The sequence below is a fragment of the Gorilla gorilla genome, chromosome 4, assembly GCF_029281585.2.
Source record: "Gorilla gorilla gorilla isolate KB3781 chromosome 4, NHGRI_mGorGor1-v2.1_pri, whole genome shotgun sequence".
Taxonomy (NCBI): domain Eukaryota; kingdom Metazoa; phylum Chordata; class Mammalia; order Primates; family Hominidae; genus Gorilla; species Gorilla gorilla.
This window is the reverse complement of record NC_073228.2, coordinates 22789899-22804409: the sequence shown is the minus strand read 5'-3', so window position 1 is coordinate 22804409 and position 14511 is coordinate 22789899. Positions and strand designations below refer to the sequence as shown.

Sequence of the window (14511 nt, the reverse complement as noted above, 5' to 3'; positions counted from 1 at the left end):
AAAAAGAAACAATTTGCTGAAACACTGAAACTCCCTCAGCTTGTAAGATAATAAAACTGGCTGAAATCAGCTGAAACCAATATGGCCAATTACAGTCGGTCCAGAATCATCCTGCCGACTTCACAGCCTGAATTTCCACCATATATTTCATACCAACTGCGCTTGAATTTGTACAAGGGATACATGAGGAGGCATGAAGAGATATCTGTACATGCCTGAGGACTTTCCAGACCTCTCCTTTTCTTCTACCATGCTAATCCCAGGACCCACCCCCTAAACCTTTTCTAATAAAATTACTGCCTTAAAGTCAGCACAGGGAGACAGATTGGAGCTGGTCTCCTGTCTCCTTGTGAGTCAACTAGCAATAAAAACCTTTTCTTTCCTCAAAAATCCAGTGTCATAGTATTGGCTTCTAGCACATGAGGCAGTGAGGCCCTTTTCCTCAGTAACAGCAGGATAGGTAAACATACTAAAAAACTGCTAAATGAATGAATAAATTAATATATTTACTTTCTTAATATTTGAATGTTTTTTCATATACTGACCAAATAGATATAAAGTAATCTGATACTCACAAACACAAAAGAGCTCTCCTTTCACGCCTTAACTTTAAGAAGCGAAGTGTTGCCACTGCATAGATTTGTCGTCTCCAGAGAGCTGCACTACTGACAGCCTTTCTTGTTTCAGGAAGAGAACAAAGAACCTGTTCCATTTCAGACTCATCTCCAGTATTTCTTGTCACATGTATTTTCTCTTGTTTCCCAACATCAAAATCTACAATCATGTAATAAAACATTTTAATAGGCTATGTTATCTGAACTTTCTCTTTAAAAACTTTGAAAATGATGTTAGACTATTTGAAACAGCACTTCCAACAAGTTAAGCTACTGATATCCATAATCAAAATTTACGTTAAAAATCTTTCCTTCAAACGTATGTAATGGATTCAATTCCAACGAGACAGTAAATTAATTTTTGAGGATGATTAAGGCTTCCTAACAAGCATTTATTCTTTCATACCAATAACAGTAGCTCTTCACTAATGGATACTTTTGCAGAGCAAGTTTTATGCACAAGCACAAAGACAAATTTATGTAGCTGAGTTTCCAACAGGCCTCCTCTGTCATATGGAATTTCCCCTACAGGATTAGTTCAACACTGATGACTGACATCTCAGTAACGAGTTCAAGACATTGTGCTTTCAAATGATGGAAAGTTCATGGAAAGGCCTCCTGTTTGAGTCCCACATATACCACACATTTACTGCACAATTTTGGCTAATCACACAACTTCAAATATCAGTTTTCTCATGGGCAGCTTGATGTTATTATGGGAATTTAAAACAATATAATTCAAGGACTGAGTACAATGGCTGGTATCTAGTAGCCTCCTAAATTCTTTTTTTTCTTTCCAATTTTTATTTTTGGTGCAGGCTTGTTACATGGGTAAATTGCGTGTCATGGGGATTTGGGGGTTTGGTGTACAGACAATTTTGTCATCCAGGTAATCAGCATAATACCCACTAGGTCATTTTTCAATTCTCATCCTCCACACTTAAGTAGGCCCTGGTGTCTGTTGTTCTCTTCTTTGTATTCAATGTTTACTTCTCACTTATAAGTGAGAACATACGGTATTTGGTTTTCTGTTCCTGTGTTAATTTCTTTAGGATAATGGCTTCCAGCTTACTCCATGTTGCTACAAAGGACATGATCTCATTCTTTATGGTTGCATGGTATTACATAGTGTACATGTAATACCTTTTGTTTATCCAGTCCACCACGGATGGGCATCTAGGTTGATTCCATGTCTCTGCTATTGTGCATAGTGCTGCAATGAACGTATCTGTATATGTCTTTATGACAGAATGATTTATATACCTTTGGCTATATACTCAGTAATGGGATTGCTGGGTCAAATGATAGTTCTATTTAAAGTTCTTTGAGAAATCTCCAGACTGCTTTCCGCAGTGGCTGAACTAATTTACATTCCCACCAACAGGGCATAATCATTCCCTTTTCTCCACAACCTCATCAGCATCTGTTATTTTTTTACTTTTTAATAATAGCCATTTTGACTGGTGTGAGATGGTATCTCGTGGTTTTGATCTGCATTTCCCTATTCATTCATGATACAGAGCATTTTTGATGTGCTTGTTGATTGCATGTATGTATTCTTTTGAGAAGTATCTGTTCATGTCCTTTGTCCATTTTTTAATGGGGTTGTTTTTGGCTTACTGATTTGTTTAAGCTCCTTATAGATTCTGGATATTATACCTTTGTTGGGTGCATAGTTTGCAAATATTGTCTCCCATTCTGTATGTTGTCTGTTTACTCTGTTGATAGTTTCTTTTGCTGTGCAGATGCTCTTTAGTTTAATTAGGTCTCACTTGTCAATTTTTCTTTTTGTTACAATTGCTTTTGGAGTCTTCATCATGAAGTCTTTGCCAGGACCAATGTCCAGAATGGTATTTTGTAGGTTTTCTTCTCAGGTTTTTATAGTCTTAGGTTTTACATTTAAGTATTTAATCCATCTTGAGTTTATTTTTGTATAGGGTGAAAGGTAGGGCTCTAGTTTCAATCTTCTGCCTGTGGCTAGCCAGTTATCCCAGCACCATTTATTGAATAGGGAGTCATTTCCCCATTGTTTGTTTTCACTGGCTTTGTTGAAGATCAGATGACTGTAGGTTTGTGGCTTCATTGCTGGGTTCTCTAACTTGTTCCGTTGGTCTATGTATAGCAGCCTCCTAAATTCTTCTAATTTTTATTACAAAGTAAACTAAGGAAATAACATCTTATTTTATTACTTCTTATTAATACATTAATTAGAATTAGTTTATTAGCTAATTAAGAGCACATTTTTATAAGGAATGGCAAGTAAGAGGCAATAGCAGAATTCATCGCTATAGCAGAGAGCTTTTGATGATAAGGAAGAAGTGGTCATTGCAAAGAGATGTGCCTGTCACTGACATGGGAAGCAGACAGATGTTGGAAAGCAATTTGCCTAGCACCAAGGCTGATTATACTTGATATAAAATGATTATAATACTGGACAATGCTAGTATTTTCTATCTAGTGGACAATGCTATTTTCTATCTAATGCATATTATAGGTAGAAATCCACATAAAAATCTACAAATATGAATTAGAACATCATCTTTTTCTCTTCTCTTTTTTTTCTTAATTTTCTGCTAGACACACATTTTTATACCTGGTTCATCAATTGCTGATTTTCCTTCTAGGTTCAAGAATACTTCATTCAGAGCTGTCATTGTAACAGCATAATTCCTTATGCCCTGGTCAGAACACTTATCAAGGTCACTGTAAAGATCTAAAAAGCCAATAGTAATAAGTCAACGCAATTAAAATTATCAATGAGTATATTAAAATACTAATTTCTAAATATTACTCAAAATAGATGTCTACAAATGTTTTCATATTAAAGCAATCACAATAATCCAAGGAAACCTTTTCTGTAAGATATTCTCTTGTCATTCAAATCAATTTTAATATTTTACATTTCCATTTTGTTTCATAAACTTTAAAATTCTTGTATCATTATTGCTGTGTGTTTGTATAAGCATGTATCTGTATGTCTATCTAAAAATTTATTAAGTTATACCTTATCCTTTGTATTTTCTAACTTTTCTATACTAACCATTTTATATATATAATAAAATTATTATAATTTTCAAAGACTCTATTGAACTGCTTACATATATTTTAAAAGATAAAGTCTCATTTCATCTGTATTTCTAACAGAAACTGCTATTTCAGAAAAGAGATATTTCAAAGTTTAATTTTGACAAAGAGTGCAAATCTGGGTTTCTATATTCATGGAAATTTTAGTTGCTATAATACGTCCCTGGTAACATAAATCATCATATTGGAAATGGGAACAGATTACTTATGAATAAATATTTTCATTTGTATAAGCTTTAGAACTCGATTCATAGAACAACAGAAAATGCAGTCAGCACGATCGTGAACACTTACATATATTCTATGTGATTACACAGTAAGTTACCTGGAAATTTGTTCGTTTTTTCCAAAGGCAAACTATATACAAGTTTTTCTTCACTTTCTGTTGTTAACTCGGCATCAGGAATGTGCTGCTTAATAAGGGATGTGATTTTTTCTGTGTCACACATTTCATTCCTGTGTAAACTATTATTTCAAAAGAGCCATAAGTCTCTTGAATTCTTTTCCAACACCACCACTCATGAAAAGATAGTTTTCTATTAAACAGCTTATATGTATTACAGGCATATTCTACTTAACTCTAGTAATTGGTTCCTGCAAATCAGATACTCCACTTCAAATTGCTAATTCAACTTCAAAGTGCTAATTGGTAGCCTATTTTGCATTATTTCAAATGGAAAAATTATAGTACATATCAACACCAATTCCTTTAAACGTAACTAAAGCACAGTGACATTTTAGCATACATACACACATACACAAACACACATACAAACATGCAAATACATGTGTATAAAACGTTATTTTACATGTGTGTATGTGTGTGTATATATACATATATAAAACTATCATTATTGTGCTACATGTGTGATATACATAAAAAACAATCATGATAGGATATAAGATACATGAAACATTGCTTCTGAATAACTGGAAAATTCATAAGGTTTTTAATAAACAGTTGCTTTCTATGCATTAAGTGGTTTCTCTTAATGTCAACAACTTCTATTTGCAGAGCTTGTTTGTGAGTATTTGATGCTTTCTAAAATGTTCCCATGTGATATTCTGCCATTCTATCAATTAGATTTGGAATATAACTACAGAAATTTAGGCCAAATTGTTTTGCTAAAAGTAATCAATGGCTTATTGAGGACATAAAGATAATTTTTTCTATACAAATATTGGCTTAAAAATGTTGTATAGGCCGGGCGCGGTGGCTCATGCCTGTAATCCCAGCACTTTGGGAGGCCAAGGCAGGCGGATCACGAGGTCAGGAGATCGAGACCATCCTGGCCAACATGGTGAAACCCCATCTCTACTAAAAATACAAAAAATTAGCTGGGCATGGTGGCGCATGCCTGTAATCCCAGCTATTCGGGAGGCTGAGGCAGGAGAATCGCTTGAACCAGGGAGTTGGAGGTTGCAGCCACTGCACTCCAGCCTGGCAACAGAGCGAGACTGTGTCTTCAAAAAAACAAACAAACAAACAAACAAAAAAGTTGTATTAAGAAGTATACTTTGTTTTTTAATTAGCATGCTTAAAACCAAGAGATAACCAACAAAGGAAATGTTAATGAGGGAGACATTTTGGGCTGTTTATTGCAAAACAGTTTCTACCAGAAGTTAAGTTGCCTTTCTTATATTTCTAAAGGCTTCTACAAAATGTCACCCTCATATTAATACGCTCATTTAAAAATAACTACACCTAGAATACATACCTTAAATGATATCCAATACCCCACTTTCGCTTCAGAAACAAAGATGATCCTGCACATTTCAACTTCCCATTAGACAGAAATACTTTCCTATCTGAGTAGAAAGGAAGATTCAAAAAATTATGTGAAGAGTAATTCCTTATATGGTATATTCTCTACTTTGGATACTAAAACACTGAATGAAATTTGTAATATCAATACAACTGTAATATCATTAAGCCCCTGGGTGCAGTATCATTTCTAATCCCCATGCCTATTGTGAAACAGGCCTCAGAAATTCACTGCATTCCCCATAGCTAATCCAGTGCGTCAAAACTTTCCAAGGATGGCCTGATTCTTCACCTCTTCCTTTGTCCACATACTTTGCCATGTAACTTTGCAGGGTTACACCCCATGTGACCTGTTGTAGCCAATGGCATGTGGAGGCTTGAAATGGGCTTCTGCAAATAAACTGCAAACAAGATTTTCTTCTTTTGAAAACAGGCTATGAAAAATAACTCTCATGTTAAATCCTTAAATAACTAGTTGGAATAAAGAAGCCAAGAATCACCAGCCAAGATGTCAGCCTCATCCATGAATTGGGTACTGAAGAGGATAACTCGGTCTACTTTATGCTCCTTCAGGAGGCTCCACACTCGGTGTCTTGAAAAGGGATCCAATCCAGCAGTTGGTTCATCTAGCAGCAAAACCTACAGAGGAGGAAACGTATGAAAGCATCTTCCTCTTCACAGTGAGGATCTTCAGAAAGCACCATGAAAACTAGTATGATTTCTAGACTCAAATACAGTCCTCCACCAGATCCCTAACAAGCTTTCATGGTACTTTATTATAAATTTTCCCTCACATTTGGTAATTACAGTAGAAGTTGGACTTTAATAATAGTTGTATATCCTTCAATCTAAATTAATTGTAAAAATATATTTTTTCTCTCACCTGAGGATCTCCTAAGATGGCAATCCCTAATGTTAGTTTTCTCTTCTGCCCACCACTTATTTTTTTAGCAATAATGTCTTGAATGCTTTGCATGTCTAATTCCATTATAATTCTTTTTACCTATCAAAAAAAACTCTGTGTTAACAATATCAAATGTTTTACTTTTAGGAGTTTTTACTCTCTAAAAATGAAAAGGATTTAGTCTAGAACTTCATTGATTAAGCTTTATCTATCAAAGAGTAGAGTAATAGCTGAACAAAAAAAAAAATATAGTCAAAAGTAAATTATTTCCAAAGCCATCAATTTTAATGTGTTCCTGTACCTCTTGTTCCACTTCCTTTGGCTGAATCCCTTTTATTTTAGCAAATACCCTGAGGTTTTCTCTCACAGTGAGGAAGTCAAATTGAAAATTGAACTGTGGACAAAATCCAATATTCTTTCTAATTTCTTCCATGTCAGTTATTTCAGAGAGTTGGGTATTATAAATAGTGGCTGATCCTATAAATAGAAATTTAAAAGGCTTTACTGACAGAATGTTAATTCTATGCAGAGTGATAATATATGTTAGTATTTAGATTTTGTTCAAAAAACTTGTTTTTATTAAAGAAACTTCACATTTTCCAATTGCATAATTAATACATTGAATAATTCAGATTACTGTTAACGTAAATATCTGTGTCCACAGCAATGCAAAATATACATGGAATGTCAAATAATAGTGGAATAGAGATACAAATGTTTTCATGAATTTATGTGCATATGAAATCAATATTTCCTGCTCTAAATTATTCAACTGTGTAACAAGTCCAATTTAGAGAAACATTTTTTACATAATCAAACCAATTTACAACTTGCTTTTTCAGCCAACTTACTTTGTAAAATTGTTTTCTCACCTTCTGTAGAAACAGACAATCCACTAAGAATGTTTAGCAGTGTTGATTTACCAGCTCCATTATGCCCAAGTATTGCAGTGATCTGTCCTTCATATATGTCAAAAAATATGCCTGTTTTAGAATAAAAAGTGGAAATTAGATTTTGGATTATATGCAGATGGAATGGACCTTAAAACTGGAAAAGTAAAATATATCTCAGCATTTCATTTCATTGGTATTTTAATATATCCCCTATAAAATTATACATTTAATTGTATAAGTTATGTATTCATGAAGACAAAGCTTCAATTTGGAGAAATTGGATCAAGACTGGGAATATAAATTTCTACCCTCTTGCTTCCTTCAAATCCTTTGAATGTCAAAGAATCTATACACTTAATATTAAATAATAAAACAAAGACTACTAGAAATAAAAACAAAACATAGTTTCCTTATTTGCTTCCTAGGCAAAGGAAAGAAGTGTGGCTTAAGAAATTGTCTCCCTGAGGCTTGCAGAGCTGGAAACAGAAGGGCTGGGTATAGAGAAAAGGGGGAGAGTTTATTTCATATTCGGAGGGAGGTAGAACTGATAAGGAAAATATTGGTAAAGTATCTCCTGGTACTGGTCATCATTTTGCTTTATATCACAAAAGTGTGGGCATGATATTTAGAAATATCTGCTGAGATCTAAGACATGTCACAGGCATTTTCACATATATGTGCCTAAGGCTTGACAACTTTTTCTTTAATGTTTGAAAACTTAACTCTACCGGAAAATAAGAATTCAGTTAGCATGCTGGAAATTTTAAAAGATTCTCTGAAGACAGAAAACAGAGGGAATTAGATTGTCAGAGCGTCAAAAATCAGGCAAACCACAGGCCAAAATAGACGATGAAGAGTTCTATGAAAGTAAAACCAGTTTCACTGATACTTCGAGCTTAGTTTGAGAAAGTCAGGTCAAAGATTATAAACCGGTATAAACAGTGCATTCCTATTGTTGAAAAAATATTTTATATATAAATGTATATATAGAAAAAAGATATTATTGGTAATTATCCCTCATGGCAGAAACATTTTAATTTTTTTGTTTTCTCCATATTTATTCTCTAATTTTCCACAATAATGATATTTTCACATCACAGAAATGTTTTTGTGTTTTAATTTGAAACATTATCAAACAATGAAGTTTTTCTCTCTTTTTTTTTTTTTTTTTTTAGTATTTATTGATCATTCTTGGGTGTTTCTCGGAGAGGGGGATTTGGCAGGGTCATAGGACAATAGTGGAGGGAAGGTCAGCAGATAAACATGTGAACAAGGGTCTCTGGTTTTCCTAGGCAGAGGACCCTGCGGTCTTCCGCAGTGTTTGTGTCCCTGGGTACTTGAGATTAGGGAGTGGGGATGACTCTTAAGCAGCATGCTGCCTTCAAGCATCTGTTTAATAAAGCACATCTTGCACCGCCCTTAATCCATTTAACCCTGAGTGGACACAGCACATGTTTCAGAGAGCAAGGGGTTGGGGGTAAGGCCATAGATTAACAGCATCCCAAGGCAGAAGAATTTTTCTTACTACAAAACAAAATGGAGTCTCCCATGTCTACTTCTTTCTACACAGACACAGCAACAATCTGATTTCTCTTTCCTTTCCCCACACTTCCCCCACTTCCACTCGACAAAACCGCCATCGTCATCATGGCCCGTTCTCAATGAGCTGCTGGGTACACCTCCCAGAGGGGGTGGCGGCCGGGCAGAGGGGCCCCCCAACCTCCCAGACAGGGTGGCTGGCTGGGTGGGGGCTGCCCCCCACCTCCCTCCCGGACGGGGCGGCTGGCGGGGCGGGGGCTGCCCCCCACCTCCTGGAGGGGGCGGCTGCCGGGCGGAGACGCTTCTCACTTCCCAGACGGGGCGGCTGCTGGGCGGAGGGGCTCCTCACTTCTCAGACGGGGCGGCGGGGCAGAGACGCTCATCTCCCAGACAGGGTGGCGGTCGGGCAGAGACACTCCTCAGTTCCCAGACAGGGTCGCGGCCAGGCAGGGGTGCTCCTCACATCCCAGACGGGGTGGCGGGGCAGAGGCGCTCCCCACATCTCAGACGATGGGCGGCCGGGCAGAGACGCTCGTCACTTCCTAGACGGGATGGCGGCCGGGAAGAGGTGCTCCTCACTTCCCAGACTGGGCGGCCGGGCAGAGGGGCTCCTCACATCCCAGACGATGGGCAACCAGGCAGAGACGCTCCTCGCTTCCCAGACGGGGTGGCGGCCGGGCAGAGGCTGCAATCTGGGCACTTTGGGAGGCCAAGGCAGGCAGCTGGGAGGTGGAGGTTGTAGCCAGCCGAGATCACGCCACTGCACTCCAGCCTGGGCAACACTGAGCACTGAGTGAGCGAGACTCCGTCTGCAATCCCGGCACCTCGGGAGGCCGAGGCTAGCAGATCACTCGCGGTTAGGAGCTGGAGACCAGCCCGGCCAACACGGCGAAACCCCGTCTCCACCAAAAAAATACGAAAACCAGTCAGGCGTGGCGGCGCGCGCCTGCAATCCCAGGCACTGGGCAGGCACTCGGCAGGAGAATCAGGCAGGGAGGTTGCAGTGAGACGAGATGGCAGCACTACAGTCCAGCCTCCGCTTGGCATCAGAGGGAGACCGTGGATAGAGGGAGGGGGAGGGGGAGAGGGAAAGGGAGTTTTTCTTTTTACCTTGCAATGCTTCTACTTTTCCAGTCTTTCCATTATATTCTTTTTTAACATTTCTGATTCTGAAAGAAGATGAAGTAATTTTCATGTAAATGCATTTTCTAGTATTAATAACACAGATTACAGTTCATAACTAAGCCTGAACTTCACAGTAAAGGGTATCACTCTCAGTGGGATCTAAGGAGGGCAGTAATAAAAGCCCTCCCCTGACCACTCCCAAAAGAGATTTACACAGACCTGCTAATACTCTTATCAAACTTGGCATTTCATATATTCCAGCTATTTCTCTAAGTTATCAAATAAATAAGGGAAAGCTAAAATTGAAAAAAAAAGAAGGAAAGAAGGAAGGGAGAGAAAGAAAAAAGGGAGAGAGGCTTTCCCTCAATCCTGAATCCCTCTCAATCATTATCTTTCACAGGCAAATTTGTCAAAATAATAATCTTTACTCCCTATTTCCATTGCTTTATCCCACATTTATTTCCCAACCTAAGACAACATAGCTTCTCACTATACCACTCCACAAAAAACTATTCCCAATGAAATTCACCAATGACCATTCTAGTTACCAAATCTAATGAACACTTTTTAGTCCTTATTTGATATACTTCATCACTGTTTTAAACTATTACTCACTCTTTTGTTTTCTTAAGTCTCTACCTCCCTGGCTTCTACACTTTGGTTCCACATCTTCCTCTTACTATTCCGTTTTGGCATACTTTATGGACTCCTTAAATTGGATTTTATACTTGGCCAACTATTTTTCTTATTCTCAAATCTTTGCCATACAATCTTACCCACTCTCATGGCTTCAACTCCTACCTAAGTTCTAATGATTCCCAAATTTGTGTTTTAGAGATTTCTTCAAAGTTTCAGATATTCTGATTTTTACTATATATCTACACTTGGATATCAAACTGAACGCATTATATTTTCCTCTATACTGGCCCACTTCCATTCTCTATCTCAGTTAGAATTTCTACTATCTACCCAGGAACTCAAGCTAAGAGCCTGAGAGGCATCCTTAACTCTCTCTCTCTCCCTTTTTCACCCCATCCTGTGACCTACAAAATTATTACAATTTAACTTCAAGAATTTATGAATTTAACTTTATAAATCTATTTGAATTTATCTTTTTACCACTTTTCTTTTACCTTCTTGCCCAGGCTCTTGTCATGTTTCACCTCAACCAGGGCTATGACCTCTGTGCTTTATTTTTAATTGTCCCTTGTCTATCAGCAACAGTCTCTTTTCTTCTGCAATGCGGAGGACATATCAGAGACAACATTTCACGGAACCCTCTTTTCAGTATCAGATTTTGCTAATGAGAAGAACTTGGGCAAGATTTGGAGAGCAGAAATGAAGCAAGGTCATTATTCTCGGGTCACGTGAGCCAAGCATATACGCAGGCTCGAGGTTTGCGGCAGCTTCTCAGACTTCTTGACAAGCACTGCTTTGCTACTGCAGATTGAGATAACTGGTGAGAGATTTCCCAGAAAATCCCTGACATTTGCAGCAGTATACTGACAAACTTCTTGAAAAACACCCATTTCTGTGCATCAGGCTAAGGTCCTCAGTGGCTATTTCCTGACTTTCTGGTTGTAACTTAACCTTCTCTCCTCTAACTCTTGTACATTTGTGAATCCCTAATCCCTGTATTAAACTCCTTTACTCCCACAATATTTCCAGCAACTCACTTTTCCTGACCAGACCTAGACTGGTAAAATATCGTAAATATTTCCATTTCTCCAGTTGTGTCACCCTCAAATCCATTCTTCATAAAGCTGCCAAAGTGATCTATCAAAGTTCTGGTTACCTAATTTGCCTCCTTAAAATCATTCAGTGATTCCCCACACTATACAGGATAGCCTAATCTCCTTACCTTGGCAAGCAAAATCTTCCATGATCAGATTTGGTCCCTACCTCTTAAAGTTAACCTCTCTCTTTTCTTGTACTTTAAGGTCAGAAATGTTAGTTCCTTGTGTTCCCTGTACATACACACTGTGTCTTGCTCTACTAGGTGGCTTATGCCATATCCCCTGTGTGGAAGGACCTTCACATACCCCACCATACTTTATATGACCAAGACCTTTCTCTTTCATAAGACTCACCTTAAGAATCACCTCCTTTTGACTTTCCCCACTACACTACACTAAGTTGGATGATCCTTCTTTATTTCTTTTAATTCTCTGTGTTCAGCTCTACTACTTCTTTTATCAGTTATCTATTTTAGTGTCTATTTCCCTAGACTCTGTACTTCCTGAGGTTAAAGACTATCATTAATCTCTGTATCCTAATTCTAGCAGAGGGACTGATTAATGATGAATAAGTTAACAAAGTAATTAATTTGTCAATAGGAACAGTCTGGTCCAGAATGATCAAAGAGTTGCTGGTTTCAGGCATGTCAGGCCACTTCCTATAGGATGTTCCCTCTATCTCTAGCTACATATAGAGGGAATATCAAGGTGGATGACACTGTATGCAGGTTTAGACAGGCTAGAACTGTCACAATTATCTGAGAGTACACTCAATTCATATTAATGTCGTAAGGGCAAATTAGACCCAAGACCACTGAATAGGATGACTAGCATCAACCACTTAGGAGACCTAAATAACCACTCTTCATACCATACAACAACACCCATCTCCATTGTTCACTGAATTAATATGGATCAAACTCATGAGCCTGGGCATTTATTGAACCATGTCCTAAAAGACGAGCTTTCGGCCTGACAAAGGAGGAAATAATATAATTTAGTCCTAATTTAATTTGTTATGTGCAACAATACTAAATTTTCTGTTGTCAACGTAATTACTATAAGAATACCAAAGAAAGTGATAAACTATAGCTACAGAATAGCTATAAAAGTCTTCATGCAGGAGATAGGACTTGAAAGACTACTAAAAATTATAGAATTTGAGAAATTTCCTCAACTTCAGGGAATAGAGAACTTTCACCTTGATCTTTTCATATTAGGTTATAGTATTCTCCTTTTCTTGTTGTCTCCTTCCTCATTTCCCACTGCTCCCAGATAATTTCACCAATCACCTTTTACATATCTGTTTCAAAATAACGTGAACTGATATAGGTCTAACTGATTTAGTATATTTGGGATATTCCTAACAGCTAATATTTATTGAACACCTAGCAATGGGCCAAGTAAAAGCTTTACATGTGATAGCTCATTGACTCTTTATGACAAATTGTGTATTATTGTTATGCTCATTTTTAAGATGAAGAAACTGAGGCACAGGAGGTTAATATTTTAGCTGAAATTAATAAGGGGCAAAGCCAGGATTCAAACCAGTTGGTTTAAACCTACAGACTACATCATAATCACTATGATCTACTGTCTCCTGAAAATACACTTTTAAAAAGATAACTTCACACAAATAGAATGTCACTTAAGAATACTGCCCAAAAATCCTGAATAAAATAAGCAAATACCTAGGGAAGTATGCACTAAATTATAGAAGAATGTTTTACTGATGGCTCTCCCTGCTTTATTTCTTATTTGTTTACTTTCAGTCAATCAAACCAGTTTGAATATACAACATTTATGCAGTTTCTATTATGTAACAGGCATATATGCTTAATTATCTTATTGATTATTTATATTATTAAAGATGAAAGAGAGGCATTCTATTCTATTTATTTATTTACTTCTGAGACAGGGTCTGGGTCTGTCGCCCAGGCTGGAGTGCAAGTGGTGCCATACTGGCTCACTGCAAACTCCACCTCTTGGGCTCAAGCCATCCTCCCACGTCAGCCTCCCCAGTAGCTGGGACTACAGGCACGCACCACCATGCCTGGCTAATTTTTGTATTTTTTGTAAAGACAGGGTTTCACCATGTTGCTCAGACTGGTCTCAAACTCCTGAGCTCAAGTGATCCGCCCATCTGAGCCTACAAAAGTACTGGGATTACAGGTGTGAGCCACTGCACCTGGCCATATATTCTTATAAATGAATGAAAAAGCTTAGCTAGATCATATAGTTTAACTGAAAGTCACAAAGCTATTAAATTGTGAAGAGACCTTTTGACTTCAAAATTTCAGTCCCCATACTCCCTACTGGAAGATAGTCTAAGTTTGAAAAACGTGTATAATATATACTTATATACTGCATATGTATACATATACATAACATAGCCATGTGTGTGTTAGAAGACAAAGCAGAGAGGGAGTATAAGTAGTGGGAGATGATAATATGGAAGACAGAAGATGAGAGGCAAGAAAATGATAGGTCTCTTAAATTTTACTGTTGATAGTATCAACAGTATTCACTTTGAAAATGGTGAATGAAAGGAATTTAGGATGATGGCAGAGAAATAATAAAAAGAAAAGAACACATAATCTATATCAACATTTGACCTGCAGCTTCATTTACTAAGCTTTTACCTATAAGTGTACATAGTCATGTAATTTCTTAGTTACCTTATGGCTTCTTTTCCATGGAATTCTGGAGACACCGGTTCAAAAGAATCATCAGAGGAATGCTCAGGATTTATTTCATTCTCAAAGATTTCATGGTGAGTATTTTGATGTTTGGACCAAAATGAAGACTTAAGGAAAAATAATGGAGAATCCCCACGGCGATCTTTATCTAA

The 14511-nt window shown here is 37.5% G+C and overlaps 1 protein-coding gene across 1 annotated transcript in view; it reads right to left on the bottom strand.

Moving 5' to 3' along the window:
* ABCA10 (ATP binding cassette subfamily A member 10) overlaps positions 1-14511 on the bottom strand; it is an 80914-nt gene that overhangs the window by 39092 nt on the left and 27311 nt on the right. Inside the window, exons 10-19 of the mRNA XM_063706150.1 lie at positions 14339-14507; positions 9910-9968; positions 7240-7350; positions 6669-6844; positions 6347-6466; positions 5964-6102; positions 5417-5507; positions 4024-4163; positions 3208-3327; positions 576-774 (exon numbers count right to left, since the gene is read on the bottom strand). Coding sequence (XP_063562220.1) covers positions 576-774; positions 3208-3327; positions 4024-4163; positions 5417-5507; positions 5964-6102; positions 6347-6466; positions 6669-6844; positions 7240-7350; positions 9910-9968; positions 14339-14507 — 1324 coding nt within the window. The remainder of the gene's footprint in view (positions 1-575; positions 775-3207; positions 3328-4023; positions 4164-5416; positions 5508-5963; positions 6103-6346; positions 6467-6668; positions 6845-7239; positions 7351-9909; positions 9969-14338; positions 14508-14511) is intronic.